Source organism: Podarcis erhardii (assembly GCF_964252035.2).
Source record: "Podarcis erhardii genome assembly, chromosome: 7".
Classification (NCBI taxonomy): Eukaryota; Metazoa; Chordata; class Lepidosauria; order Squamata; family Lacertidae; genus Podarcis; species Podarcis erhardii.
The window spans coordinates 73,552,215-73,567,629 of NC_138511.1; the positions used below are offsets into that span (position 1 = coordinate 73,552,215).

Below are 15,415 nucleotides of genomic sequence, written 5' to 3' on the forward strand. Positions count from 1 at the left end.
ACACCATTTTGTGTCAAGACCTACATTGGCTCCCAGTACTTTTCCGAGCACAATTCAAAATGTCAGTGCTGACCTTTAAACCCCTAAACGGCCTCGGCCCAGTATACCTGAAGGAGCGTCTCCATCCCCGTCGTTCAGCTCAGACACTGAGGTCCAGCTCCGAGGGCCTTCTGGCGGTTCCCTCACTGCGACAAGTGATGTTACAGAGGGCCTACTCGGTAGTGGTGCCCACCCTGTGGAACGCTCTCCCACCAGCTGTCAAGGAAATAAACAACTATCTGACTTTTAGAAGACATCCGAAGGCAACCCTGTATCGGGAAGTTTTAAATGTATGAAGTTTGTTCTGTGTTTAGCCTAATGTTTTACAATTTTTTATGTGTTGTAAGCCGCCCAGAGTGGCTGGGGAAACCCAACCAGATGAATGGGGTATAAATAATAAAATTATTATTATTATTATTATTATTATTATTATTATTATTACCCCACCCCCCCTCAGCAGCCATTTTGTGACTGATACTCGTGGCACTTCCTCAAAATTCCAAATGGGCCCCTAGGCCCCTGAAAGGTTGGCAACCCTTGTTTTGTGTGGTTGAGTTGTATTTTATTGTATCCTTGGGGTTTCGTGTGATTTTCATGGCAAAGTTTTATTATAACGGCATTGTCATTTTATGCTTGTATGTTGTTCTCTGCCTTGTGCGAACTTGGTCCAGAAAGATAGCTTAGTCGTACTAAAATAGATAAACCCTATTGCCACCCCGAGCTCATTGAGGACTGAGCATGCTCCGTAAATGTGGAATGACAACTGCCTGTTGAGGGCAACACAACTGGGGCGAAGAGGGAATGGGATGAAGTGGCTAGAATCCTGAAGAGGGAGCACTCCACACACGGCAACATTTTGTTGTGGGTCCTTTTTGTACGTCAATAACCTTGAGGCACACAAAGCACTAGGGAATCCAAGGAGAGGCAATGCCACAGCACAATAGCGACCCCTCCCAATGGCTGGTAGAATATGGCAATAAATCTCGGCTTTCTTATCTTTATTTTGAGATCAAGGTCCCAGGGCGGTAGCATCTCCCCATGGCACTAACAAGTGTCTGCAGCACGGTTGACTGAGTTGTTCCGTATGACGCTCTGAATCCAGTCGGTGAATCGGCAGATTTTTGTGTAGACCCCGGGCTTGCCAGACTGTGCGCAGATCTGCATCCCCCACGAGACGATGCCTTCGAGTTTCCCGTTGCACACCAGGGGCCCACCGGAGTCACCCTGCCAAGCAGAATTATTCACATTCTTATTTAGACTATTTATATCCCAAACTCAAAAGATAAAGCAATGAGAAAAGGACAACAACAACAAGGAAAGCCAAAACTCCCTCAGCTTCTCCTCCCCAAAATGACAGGGGCCTTGGTGGGCACCAGGGGTGGAAGATGACGTTGTGCGCCATTTTGAAGGGCCCAGGTATGGACCACCTGAAACTGCTTTGAACTGGTGTTCTGGCAAACATCTTTATTATTTTGTGGGGGGTTTTGCCCAATAGGGGAAAAGCCTCTCACCTGGCAGGAGTCTACGCCGCCTCCGCTCACACCAGCACACAACATGTTTTCTGTGATACCATTAGGGTATGCCTGGTTGCACTCTTCATTTGAAATTGTGTAGACCTGGGCACACTGCAGGATGTCAGGAAACTGTGCTGCAAACAAAGAACACCGATGGTTTTATGGAGGTGCTGGCGACACTGGAGAAAAAGCCACCACTTTTATCATGAGCCCCAGCCTAAGTTGACCCGTGGATCGTTTTATATTTCACTATCGACTTCCTATATGGCATTACTCGGGAATGGTAAGAAACCAAATAATCAGAGCAGTTTTGAAATCAGGGGTTAAAATCAATGCAGTTTTCAAAGATTCAGCCTTGTTTCAAGATGGCATCCAACTGTATCTGAACACAGGCAAGAACCTGCTTGATCTCAGGAGCCACCATGCTCAATGTGGTTATAATATTTCAAGAGGCATAGTGAACAAGCAACTTTCAAAAATATAAATAACTGTTGGTTTTGATGGTTAGTCATCATGTTCTGTTAACTTCAAGCAAATAAATATATAGATGCAGGCCAGGAGATCTGGAGCAGTGAAACTTTGGACGTTTGGTGTAGCTGGTAGTTTAATGTTGAAGCTCCACCTACCTGTATACAGGTAAATAAACACATTGGACTGCATCCAACCAATTTCTACTTAGACTGGACCCATCAAAATTAATAGACCGAAGTTCATCATAGCCATTAATATCAGTGGGTCTATTCTGAGTAGAGGACTAACATTGAACACAACCCATTTTGCAGGACTACACAGGGCATGCTAATTTGTTCCATATATATATATATATATATATATATATATATATATATATATGCAGGTTTTGGTGTCCTCGGGTGTCTTCCCGTGTAAAAGTTGGGGTGTCTAGGCGAGGGTGTCTAGACACCCGAGGACACCAAAACCTGCATTCCTGTACCCGTGAAAATCTACGAAAGCATATATATATATATATATATATATGCTTTCGTAGATTTTCACGGGTACAGGAATGCAGGTTTTGGTGTCCTCGGGTGTCTTCCCGTGTAAAAGTTGGGGTGTCTAGGCGACGTTATATATATATATATATATATATATATATATATATGCAATTTCCCTAAAAGGGAATGCTGGCATTCTCTTCTGAAGATCAGTCAGGATATTGGTTCTCTTTTTTCTTCTGCATACCTAGGGCAGATGACTGATAACGTCAAGAGCCAGAGGGTACTTGGTACCAAGATGGCGAGTTGGAGACTTTGATGACCCTCAAAAACTATAACTGAAATTGGGTGGGAAGCAAAGCAAATCAGAGCCTCACACCAAGAAGGATTTTTTGTTTTGTTTTTTGCATTGGGTAAATTTGAATCTGGACTCTTTAACAGCACTGAAATAACCCCTTCGTGACTGGAAGCACTCTGAAATATGAGAGAATGACTATAGCAGAAGATATGAAAGGGAAATAATTAGCGTTGTGGCTAATTGATCCATTAGTTTACTCGATGAAGAAAAAGTTTAATTTACTAAAAAAACCACCCAGCATATTTTTCATTTTTAAAAACTACACATATTAATTAAAAAACCTGCCTATGACAACCACCATCTTAAAAGAGGCACCACACTTTACTTTCACATAGGTTAAGAATGCCTCTTCAGCTTAAGAGGGAATCACAGAATGGGATGCCTCCTCTTTTAAGGAGGACTCCTGGAAAAGAATACTTTTTCTCTCTAGATGGAATGCATCTTGGAGGGAATGCATCTTAAGAGACAATCGTAGGATGGAATGCTCTCAAGAGGGAATCCCCCTATTAGGAGAATACCTCTTCAGCTTCATGCATGATTTATAAAGTATGCTGCTTACTTTTGTTTTTCTACCCACATGCAAATTTCCACACATTTAATGAACCCCAGTGATTAACTGATGATTATTCTTAGAAACAAAACAAAACTGGGCGACAGACGTTGAAATACTTGGAGATCTGGGGCAGGGCGTGACAATTAGGGTGAAAATTTAAAAGTTGCGCAAAAGACAGAGAGAAAATACGAATGAGAAATAGTGGGGAGGTATAATGCTTTGTGCAGGTGGAAAATGTGGTGATGGAGACTGCATGAGCAGGCTGCAGCCATCAGCTCTACACCCACCACATCCATGCCCCTGGTATGTATTGAAAATTATCTACTGTACATTGAGGGGTTGCCGTGGTCCCCCAGCCTGACACCTGGCACCGAGTGTTAGGCTGAACACATTGGGTAGCCAGCTGAATAGGCCTGACATATTCATTGATGAAGGCGGGATTGCTCAGTCGTATCAACATGATGTCGCTGTCATGTGTGGTGGGATTGTAGTTGGGGTGTGGGAATTTCTGTGCAGATGTGATGCACTGCTCCGAGCCCTCGTTCGCCCTGAGGCTGTGATCACCCATCCTTGTGTGGATGACCCTGCATAGGATGAGAACAGGAAGGAGAGGGGGAGAAGAAAAAGAAAAGAAAGAAAAGCCGTAAGAACATAAATCTGAGAAGAGTCCTGCTAAACCATTCCAAAGACCCATCTAGACCTCCGTCCTGTCTCGCAGAGCAGCCATCTCTTGTAGACGTGGCCAGCCATGGAGCATAGCTGTCAACTTTTCCCTTTTCTTGCGAGAAATCCTATTCAGAATAAGGGAAACATTGACAGCTATGCCACAGAGAGGAGTAGGCCTGTTCTCCATGAAAATTTAAATCACAGGGCACTGAACCTCAGAGAGGAAGCATTTCAACCACAATAATGGGATAATTGCTTGACCTTTCCATAACACCCCAGAATCAGAGCTGGAAGAGATCTTGGAGATAATCTAGTGTCAGTTACAAAATGGCTGCCTTGCGGGTGTGTAGCATAACACAAAATGGTGGCCTCTTGCTCACAGAGAGAAACTCTTTGCACTTCTTCTCTGCTCAGAATGGAAAGAAGGGTGGGTGTCCGCTCCTGGCATCTAATGAAAGGTGGGCATGTTTGGTTTAGTTCACATTCAAAGGCAAATCTACTTGATTTGTAGTTTTTGAAACAACGCACCGAACCAAAACAGAGTCATCCTTCAAAATTCATTTTCCTCCAGATTTTGCAATACAGTTTTCCCACAAAGTAATGTGTTCAGTACCAGTGTTTCACCACCACACCTTCTCCCCCTCCTCTCCCATGGGATAGAGAAATAGACAGATTTATCTATAGGTAACACAAGCCTGGTGTGGTATTTACAGGTTTCAAATCCCAAATCAGCCATGAAGCGAAGTGTCTTCCCGCCAAACAACCTCACTGAATTGTTGTGAGGATAAAATAAAGCTCCTTGGATGAAAGGCAGGATGTAAATTTAACAAATCAATAATAATAATAATGAATAAAGTGGAACTTCAGACTTTGTTACTGAAAAACCTAATGAGAGTCACTTTTTTTATATAAAAGTGAACCTATAAGGATACATTTTCCATGGGGACAGGAAGACAAGTGCTTTTTAAGGATGTTTGTTAAGTGAGAAAGTTTCTGGATCCTTCTTCCTTGGACCGCTGTTGCTGTTGGGGCAGGGTCATGAGAAGTGTGTTTATAAGTTGCTTTGAGTCATTTCCATGAGTAAGCAACTTTTTTAAAAAAATTGCTCAGTTTACAAGATGATCTGCAAGATTACTGCTCTGATTACTGTTCTGTCCAGATTACCTGATGACTACATACACATGAAGTATCTGAGCACCAAATAACACTGACTCATGGAAGGCCCTCCAGTGAGGCAATAGGAAAGGAAGGAATGGCGCCGAGACTCCTTGTCTCCTTGTGGGTAACCAGCTAAAAGGCTAAAACAGTCACCCTCCCTTTATGGTAGCGTCTTAGGAAACTATAATCCTCTTCCCTCTCCAAGGTAAACATGGTGAGGTCTTCTGTAAACCGTTTCCTGCAAGACTTGTCTTCCAAATGCTTCATCATCCTTTTTGACCAAGGTGCAGACGCAGTGGCGTAGCGTGGGTTGTCAGCACCCGGGGCAAGGCAAGTAATTTGCACCCCCTAACCCGTGGATTTGCGCCCCCTAACCCGTGGATTTGCGCACCCTAACCCTAACCCCCAGATGTTGCGCCCGGTGCGGCCGGCCCCCTCTGCACCCCCCACGCTACGCCACTGTGCAGCAGGGTAGGAATGTGGTGAAGAGGAAGGGCATTTTTTCAGAGCAGGAATGATGGCATCATCTTCCTGGTTAATTGACAGACCCTCCTCGCTCTGACATGAATGCTCTCGCTCTCTTGTTTATGACAGATTAGTATAGAGGAGGGCATATTCTACGACTGTCAGCTGATCCCAATAAATCAAAGATTATGCCATGTACAGCTGTTCTTTGTATGTAGTCTCATCCATACTGTTTGAAGTGTATAAGCAAGCTTCCTGTGCCTCTATTAATTCTCCATTGTCCACATGATGTTTTTCTCCAAATCACTGCCTCCCCACACTTCCCCCTCCCTCTGTCCAGATCTCCTCATACCTTCCCCTTTTCAGAGCATCCCTGTTATGAGAAAATCTGGATTGAGGGAGGGGAAGGTATGAGAAGATAGTGATTGGGAGGAAATTGTCTCGTGTGTGGGATAAATCAGCTTCATATAACCAACATGCTTAATACATGAAGGGGTTAAGACCATAGAGTAAGTTGTCCTGACAGGCTTAGCTAGGTCGCTCTTCATCACTTTGGGAGCACAGATTACCAAACTCTTTGTTCTCCCACTTTCTACCATGTGAACCTACCAGTAAGGATGTCTAAGCTGGATGTTGCAAGCTTAGACCACACAGCCTTAGTAAGCCATCTTTGTGTTTCTATACAAATAACTTAGAAACATTTACCACTTTGAAACTAGGCTAAGGTTTGCTGCCTGTCTTTTCTTGCTGCTGTGTAGACAAACTCATGAATTTGACCTTTGAAGAGTTTGTAAGTAAACAATTTTAAACTTACCAAATGTGGGATTTCTTTGTATGCTAAGGGAAGTTGGGAGCTTTGGAAGAAACATAGAAGGGGATATTTTAAAAGTCTTAACAGCCTATATTTCCACGCTTTGCTTTGCTGCATATTTTGTTATTTCAAATCTCTGCTGGGGCCCTCTCATCAAAGATTACTTGCCCCAAACCTGGATCTAGGCACCCAGGGCATTCTCCTTTCTATTTTACCAACAACAACCTAACAGTATGAACAATTAATAGCTATAGGAAGCTACTATCCACATTAAATAACAGAATGGAATATATATATATATATGTGTGTGTGTGTGTGTGTGTGTGTGTGTGTGTGTGTGCATGCACACCCTGGCTACATTGTAGCCAACACCTTTTGTATTTTAACAAGCCTACTCAGGCATATAATTTAGTCATCTATGTTTGTTATAGTCATCTTTGTTTTTACTTGTTTTATTGTGTGTATACTTTGTTGTTGTTGTTTTTACATTTTTCTTAGAGAGTTTTGTCATTAAGCGGCCTATAAATCTTTTTATATACATTGTTATGAGTTTAGATGATTTAGGGGATTAGTCTGGGTGGAACAGTGGATCCCCTACCAAACCTTCAATCTTGTACCTGGTTGGGGGATGAGGTGGTCTTGTCACCTGCCCCAATGCACCAGAAAGAAGGTCTATTTACTTCAATAGAACTTAATTCCAGGCATATAAGATAACAGCAGCAGCAGCAGAAGAAGAAGAGTTTGGATTTGATATCCCGTCTTTCACTCCCTTTAAGGAGTCTCAAAGCGGCTAACATTCTCCTTTCCCTTCCTCCCCCACAACAGCCACATTTAATCTAATTTTAATAGGCTGAGGTGTAAAAAAAAAAAAAAGGCAAAGCAATGCGGCCCCCTCTCCCTTCTCTTCATAGCATCCAGAAGCCACCAATTAAACATGATTTCCTTTTAATTCAAAGCAGAATACTATACTTAAGAGCTTTTGTTCAAACCAGGATATTAAACTGTGGTTTAATATCCCAGCTTGTTGCATAGTTTCTTGGTTTGGGCAACACAGGAAACCATGGTTTGATTGGATATTTTCACATTTCATTGAAGGGTTCCTAAGGCATCACCATCCAAATGCAGCCAAGATCGGAGACCACTGGAGTGTCACACACACCTAAAAACCATTTTCCTTCCCACTCACTCATCTGAGATTAAAGCCCTGAAAGTCCCACCGTTTCATTTTACAACCACAAGATGGCTTCTGGAGCAATACCTCTGTGTTTGTGTTTGTGTGGGAAACCGATAGTGGGAAAAGGTCAACCAAGATCCCTTTGGATAATTATTTTTTTGGGGTGGCTGGGTTAGATTTTGTGTATTTACAGGACTGTCTACCTGCAAACTTCCTAGACATCTCAGGTCGCAGTCTGATACCTATTTAATAATAAGAACAGGAGAACATTGTGGACTGAGTTGTATGGTACCCCAGTAGGAGGGGCAAGTAAGAGGGTTGTGGAGGGAAGGAAGTGAACAGAAAGCTCCCCTGCAAGATACACCTTCCATTTCCACAACTTTGGCTACAATGCAACATTAAAACCGCTCCAGAGATGCTAATAATCCCAAAGCCCTTTCCACCTTGCCCTTCTCCCAGGATCAGCAATCTAGAGTTTCCTTACCCCTGTTGGTTACAGTGAGCAGTGGTAAGAACCCAGTACTTGTCTATCAGGACGCCTCCGCACAGAATGGATAACCCTGAAGCTCCCTAGGTCCCCGGCTGGGGACTGGGGAGGGAGAACACCCAATGCCTGAGCCAAGGTCTACCCACATTTGAAATTTAATAAAGTTGTGGCCAATTTAATCCCATAGCACGTTGTCTTGAGTCGTTATTCCACATGACGGGAGGGACCGCTCGGGATCTGGGGACTCCGCCTGTCCACGCAATGACCGCTCCCCGCTTAAAACGGGGGCGCCCTTTGCGTGGACGCGGACAGCCCTAGGTCTGGAGCGGCCCCATCAGCATAGGCTTGGCTTTGCCTTCCCCCAGGTGGGATACCTGGAGGTCTCTGCCTACCTCAGTCAGTTGTCCAATCCCACCTGGGGGAAGCGTTGCCAAGGAGACCAGGCCAGGTAGGGGAGGGATTACCTGCCCACACAATAGAGGGAGGATCTTACCTGGGAATCCTCACTTGGCTCCAGAGCTTCTCCCACCCTACCCACCCTCAGTTAATGTCTTATTTTGCAGGTTAACTTTTCTTCACAGGTATGCGGGCGCTGCTACGTCGCTGTTAAAGGGCCGGAAAGGAATTTCCCTGCATTGGCAGGTTTCGCCTTTCCCGTAGCAAAACGTCACAACTTTGGCGGTATCAGGCCTTGGGCGGAATCCTTTAGTCCATCTTCCTCTTTGCGGCGGCGATACCAGGGTTCCCCGTTAAAGGGGTTTCTGAAGGGAGGCTTTGACCGTACGCCGAAAGGTCGTCATTGCTCTCCTCTGCGGCGGCGTAACGGGGGCGGCTATCTCTGCTTGAACATATGTTCTCCAGAGCTGGCCCATCCCCCCCCCACACACTGGATAACCCTGATGCTCCCTAGGTCCCCGGCTGGGGACTAGGGAGGGAGAACGCCCAATGCCTGAGCCAAGGTCTACCCACATTTGAAATTTAATAAAGTTGTGGCCAATTTAATCCCATAGCACGTTGTCTTGAGTCGTTATTCCACATGACGGGGGGGACCACTCGGGATCTGGGGACTCCGCCTGTCCACGCAATAATCCCAAAGCCCTTCCCACCTTGCCCTTCTCCCAGGATCAGCAATCTTGAGTTTCCTTACCCCTGTTGGTTACAGTGAGCAGCGGTAAGAACCCAGTACTTGTCTATCAGGACGCCTCCGCACAGAATATCTGGCCCATTTCTCTTGCTATTTGAGAGGACAACCTGGTAGCGCTGTTCGCCTAGGGCGCAGTCTTGGCCCCCGATGATCCGCGACTCATCCTGCGCAGCCACTGCGGAGGAAAACCAGCTAAGGTGAGAGATAGCTTCCACCATACCTAGCGATGTCACACTAGCTAAGCGGCAAGGATCCCAGCCGCCAGCCCACCTTGGTTAAAAGAGAGAGGAACCTCTTTCAGCCTGAGGTCTGCATTCCCCCAAGGGCAGCCTTCTATGTATGCCATTTTGCTGGTGGTGGTTGGGGCCAAAGGTGAAAGTGGGTGGAGTTACAGATGTGACTCTGTGTTTTGTGTAGAGGGCAATTTTTCCAGCCTTGCAAAAGTCAGCTGTTTCTGCACTTCCCTCTAGGCATGCTTCTCTTCATCTGGGCAAGCAAGGACACAACTAGGTCAGCCAAAAGCCCTCCAGGAGCAGGGTTAGCGAGAGGGACATGACCTGTAGAAAGTCCCAGGGCTTGGATAGACTACACTGAGTCACTAGGTTTGAAGTCCCTGATCCCCAGCCCAGATGAATGTATAGAAATCCTATGGCAGTGCTTCAGAATCTATTTATCTATTACATTTTATGGAACACCGCCTTCATAACCATAAAGGCTCATCCACACGCCCCATTTTGCCTCATGTTTGCTAAGCACAGATATGCACCTTAAAGCTCAAAGTCCAAGCACTTTTATTTTTTGCTTTGCTGTTTTCCCCAGGAAAACCCGCTCCTTAAAGCTGAATTGGAACTAACAGCAATTTGGTCTGATTCAGCTGTAAACACCGGATTTTCACGGGGGAAAGACTGGGGCAAAAGAAAAAAGTGCTTGGAGAAGGAACTTTAAAGCTCGAACCTGTGCCTAGAAATGCGGCAGAAAATGAAGTCTGGATGAGCCCCGAGTTCGCTCAGCCCGGATGCTGAGGCCCTCCTCTGAGGGATTTCTGCTGGTTCCCTCACTGCGAGAAGCAAATTTACAGGGAACCAGGCAGAGGGCCTTCTTGGTAGTGGCACCCGCCTTGTGAAATGCCCTCTCATCTGATGTTAAGGAGATGAGTAATTACATAACATTTAGAAGACATCTGAAAGCAGCCCTGTACAGGGAGGTTTTTAATGTTTTATCATGTTTTTACTATTCTGCTGGGAGCCGCCCAGAATGGCTGGGGTATTAATAATAATAATAACAATAATAATAATAATACTAATAATCTGGGTTGATGACAAAATACAATGCAAAGTTTAAACGATAACACTCTCCAAAAAACAATTATTTTTTTAAAACTCTAAACAGCTGAAGCCAATGCAAGCACAGCAATTAAAAACAAATGTAAAGCAAATGAAGGGAATAATTAAGTGCAAAGATATAAAATAGGGATGAGGAACTGGCCATCCTCCAGATGTTGATGGATCATTCCTGGTCATTGTCTAGGCTGGGGCTGATGGGAGTTGGAGTCCAGCAGCCTTTAGAAGGTTGTAAAAGCACTAGAAGTGATGTGGGAGAGAACTTGGGAGAACAAAAAGGTCTTCTTTGCCTGGTGCCTAACAAACAAGCAAACGATAATGCGTGCCAGGTAAGCAGGACAAAGGAGGGTACTCTGCAGAGGGGCACCAGCGGCGGTGCTTGGCTGCAGAAAGCACGAGATTCTCCTATTTCCTCAGGACCACTTTTGGCAATATGAAGGAAGGACATGCACTGACCCCTGATCTTCAAGCCATACTTTCAGCTGTATGTCCAGGTGATACTTCCCTACCTGTAAGAGTCAGCAGAAGAACCACCATCGCCAGAAGCCTCATGGTCCTGCAGGGAGTAGATGCCACCTGCATGTGTCTGTCTTGTTGTTGGCGGTGCTGTTGGATCGAAAGCAGTTTATTGTCACCGAATTCATCACCCTTAAATCCAAGCTGGCCCCACCTTCCCTGACATTGTCTAGAAGCAGAAGGATCCAGTTATGTGGGTTCTGCACCCGCCCACGCAACCAGCCTGCTGATGCTCAGCCCCTGGAATCAGGAGGTAGGAAGCTCTTGAAGCTCTTGACGGCGACCCTTGGTCCTGGCATGGTCCTTACTATGCCAGTCTGAGCTGTCCTCCAGCAGAGACTGAGGTTAAGGTGATTTTGCCATGCTTCTGAATGGCGAGCTGAATGATTCTAGCAACTTCTGGGCCCCCATGACTTTGCAGCTGTCTTGGCTTAAATACAAAAGAACGTCAACACTACCAGGTAAACACAGTCTGATCTACAACCCAGCTAAATTGAATTGCTTGCATTAGATCTGAATGCTTTGGCTTCAATCCAGTTATCTTATCATCACTGTGCTCCAGAGCAAGGCACTAATTACAAAGTGTGAGCATCAATTCACACATCTGAATTTGGGGAGAAAGAAGGGACAGAGGCAGGGGGCCACTACTGCCCTCAATGGGGTGCTGCGGTAATGGCCCTGCATCCCCATCCCAACTTAATGCAAAGGAGTAGGACTAGCCTTCTGCCAGAAGTGAGTCAAGGTTTCTTTCCGACTGGGAGAGACGTGTTCCACTGCTAAAAACAAGGAGCAACGCACAGCATTTGGAGGGTAAAAACCAGGAAAGACCCACACCCCATACATGAAGCCACAACCTTGCAGAAAAGCTAGTTGGGTCTGGGTCTGAACAGTGCCTTGATGGACCACCTCCTGGGAAACACATCTATGCCTTGCTGGGTTTCATAATGGAAGAAATGTAGGATGCAGAGGTGTCAGCGTCTCAAAAACATTGTGGGGGCCTGACACGATGTTCTGATGTCACGTGCATGACATCACACAATGTCCTGAGGTGCAAAGCTAGGGTGTGTGGAACCGAACGTGGTGGCAGCGAGGCCCCAGTGGCTGGCAACCTCCGTCCTCCCGCTCTTCCTGATGTGCAAGGAAAAGACGGGAAAAGCTGCCCCCAGCCAGTGGTGGCAGCAGCAGCAGCAGGAGGAGCCACCAAATTTGAGCCATACCACATCTGGCTCCATGTTTGCCCTCTGAACAATGAGACCCCCTGGCCACCTGAAAGAAAGAAAGAAAGAAAGAAAGAAAGAAAGAAAGAAAGAAAGAAAGAAAGAAAGAAAGAAAGAAAGAAAGAAAGAAAGAAATGTTGGGAGCGAACACTTGCCTGAAAACATTTTTTTTAAATCATTCTTTCTCAGCAGCTGAATTAAACATTACAGGGCAGGACATCTAAGGACTGTAGTCACTGCAGCCCTACTCAAGAGTAGACCAAAAGGAAATGAATGAGACTAAGTTCATTAACACCAGCGGGTCTGCTCTGAGTAGGACTAGCTTTGAATACCAGCCTAAGATCCCCACACCATGGAAGTGCTCATGGGACCCGTTGAGTGACGGCTGATGAGTCAAACACGATTTCCAGAAAGGCCCACAAAGAAAGGAAAGGAAGAAGACATTAACTACAAACAGGGAAAGCTCTGAGCAAGGGGTCAGGATCGTGGGTGGGTTGAGGTCAGTCTTATAAATATCAAAATGCTGGAAGCAGAAAAGAGGATTCATCTCCAAAGCAAAGCTGAGATGAGATCCCTTCTTTTTTCAAAAAGAAATTTTGCCCTTCCCTGTGAAAAATAGGGGAGGGGAGACGACATTTCCTCATGAAACATTTTGGGAGGTGATTTGCCACTTCTGCAGTGGACAGGAAGCTGTTGGGAGAGCCTGGCACCGCTTTCCACTGACCACAAACCCCAAAATGCCTTGGGAGCAACACAAAGCGATGCAACATGCTATAACTCCCCAGATATCCCATGAAGTGCCTCTGGAAAGTGGCTGCAAAGAGAACTTCCCTCAGCTTTGAGTGCCAAAGGCTATTTGTTTAAATTATATCTATTTATACCCTGCCTTTTTCTCTGACAGGTACTTGAGGCAGATTACAAATAAAAGAAAAACAGCTAAAAATATGGGGGTGGGGGGACAATATATATATTTTTTAAAAATGAAGCATATCTATTAAAAAAACATGCAGATATTTACAATAAAGACAGCACAGAACCAGCTCTTTCATGAAAAGCAGTCCATTCTCAAAAGCCTGTTGAAATAAGGTCTTCACCTGCCAGTGGAAGGACAGCAAGGAGGGAGCCAGTCTGACGTACGTATCTAGGGTGGCAATTCCCAAGTTTGGGCGCAGCTACCGAGAAAGCCACTTCCTGCGTCCCTTCCAGTCATACCTGAGAGGGCGTCAGGGCTGAGAGAAGAGACGCCCCTGAATATCTCAAAATCCAAGCAGGTTCACATGAGGGAATCTACGGCTTGTGGGATTAATTAGGCCCTCCAAGGCGTTCTGGCCCTGCCATGCCAACCTCCCTACACCTAACTATAAATCTGAAAGTTAAAAAAAAAAACAAGGGGAAATATCCTAGGATTAAGTATACAGTAGTAAGAAACAACATCCTCCTCAATATTTCAGATACATCTCTCCCCCCTCACCCACCACAAGTTTTCAGAAGAGTTTCATCTCCCGCCCTGGCAAATGGTTGAATTTTTTGGGGGGGGGGGCATTTTTGGCACAGCTCTATTCCAAATATATCGTTTGAAATTGCAGTAAAGGGATATGTCAAATCTTTTGGCAGAAATCCATTAAAAATGCTGATTTTATTTGATTTGTCAGAGATGCACTTCCATCTATGCAGCAGCCTCGATTATACAAATAGCAGAAATATGCATTTGAAAGTCCTGCATTATCTCTAACTATCAGGTTGGCTTTTCCTGACTGCTCTACCCTCTTTTAAGCGAAAAGCAAGATTTTATACACAGTAAGTCTGCACCTTACACAGGCATTAAGTTCCAGGCATTGCACCTAAGGCCAAAATCGCTTATGGTCAAAGCCCATTGGGTTCAAAGTCATTTTTCAACCTCCCCGCCTTTTTCGCCATGTGTGTAAAGTTAAAGCCACACAAGTTGCCGTCTTACAGTGTGTGTGTGTGTGTGTGTGTGTTTGGGATTATTCCAAGCGATAATTCATTTCTCAGTGTGAAATTACAGCAAATGTTTTGAATGCTTGAATTTCTCAAACAGTATTATTCTCTCTAAACCACAGGAGTTTTTCTATTCTTTTTCTTTTTGTAGAACAGGGGATGGAATCCAAGAGAGAAAATGTCCCTGAACCCACTTTTGTTGCACTATGCCCCCTCCAAATAGCAATAATGATATGGTGGCATTGGGGAAGCATCTCAGAATAAAGAATAAAAGCAGAATAAACCCACCACTAATGCACTACGGTTCATAGCTGTCAACTTCCCCCCTTTTTTAAGGGAAATCCCCTTATTCTAAATAGGATTCCTCGCAAAAAAGGGGGAAAGTTGACAGCTATGCTACGGTGTGTCAAGAACATGTCGCAAAATATACCCGCAAGAAAGCACTGGCCTGGATGGGCCCCTCAACCCTTCGCCTTGCTGCCTCTGGGTTTTCCCCCAGCTTCTCACCTCACTCACACAAAGGCATAGTCACCTGCAGGTCCTGGGAGGAAAGAAGCACTTGCAGTGGCAGAGATTCGGCAGTAAGAAGATGCGTCTGCGGTTGCTGCCGCTGCTGCCTAGGCTATGAGTCAAATGTGCCTTATCTGCCCATCTTCCCTTGATCAATCGCCCTGTGTTTATCCATCACACATGTTTAGACAAGGAGGGCAACTCCCTTGGGCTTCTTACCATGCACAACTATCAGAGCAATCCTGCTCCTTCTGGTTTGTGTACTGGGATCTCCAAAGCACCTGCAACCGTTGTCAGGCTCCTTTTCTAGCACTGCTTGGAATCAGGCCACCCGGAGAGAAAGATCTCCAAAAAGGTCTGCCTCCAGTTCACAATTTGTTCCACCCTTTGCGCAGTATATATAGTTGCCCACATCTCCCTGCTATGATGCTATCCTGCCCTGCCAAACACTTTCTTCTCCTCCTGGTCCTGACAATGCAGAAGAGCTAAGGTGACCATCACAGAAGCCACCACCTTCGTTATTATGGGGAGGTTTTTTTAAAAAAAATAAT

General features: G+C 45.3%; 1 protein-coding gene across 4 annotated transcripts; it reads right to left on the reverse strand.

The window, feature by feature from the left end:
- Positions 1 to 1,022: 1,022 nt before the first annotated feature.
- Positions 1,023 to 15,113, reverse strand: LOC309345983 (trypsin-like). 4 transcript variants are annotated; one of them, XM_081869529.1, is made up of 6 exons: positions 15,084 to 15,113; positions 11,172 to 11,268; positions 9,326 to 9,497; positions 3,748 to 4,001; positions 1,551 to 1,687; positions 1,023 to 1,263 (listed from the first exon to the last, which is right to left on the reverse strand). In XM_081869529.1, exons 1-6 carry the CDS (start codon positions 15,084 to 15,086, stop codon positions 1,084 to 1,086), a joined length of 843 nt encoding a protein of 280 aa, XP_081725655.1. In that variant the 5' UTR covers positions 15,087 to 15,113; the 3' UTR covers positions 1,023 to 1,083. The 4 variants fall into 4 exon arrangements, with proteins under 4 accessions (XP_081725655.1, XP_081725656.1, XP_081725657.1 ...); XM_081869530.1 differs by lacking the exon at positions 15,084 to 15,113 and adding an exon at positions 14,887 to 15,037; XM_081869531.1 differs by lacking the exon at positions 15,084 to 15,113 and adding an exon at positions 14,862 to 14,993.
- Between the last annotated feature and the right edge of the window lie 302 nt (positions 15,114 to 15,415).

What these genes read in the sequence shown, in the direction of transcription:
- LOC309345983 (XM_081869529.1), bottom strand. An exon ending in TCTTCTGCTGACTCTTACAG is followed by an intron (nt 9,498 to 11,171) that starts GTAGGGAAGTAT and finishes TTTCCTCCGCAG; the next exon opens with TGGCTGCGCAGGATGAGTCG. An exon ending in GCGGCGTAGACTCCTGCCAG is followed by an intron (nt 1,264 to 1,550) that starts GTGAGAGGCTTT and finishes TCTGCTTGGCAG; the next exon opens with GGTGACTCCGGTGGGCCCCT.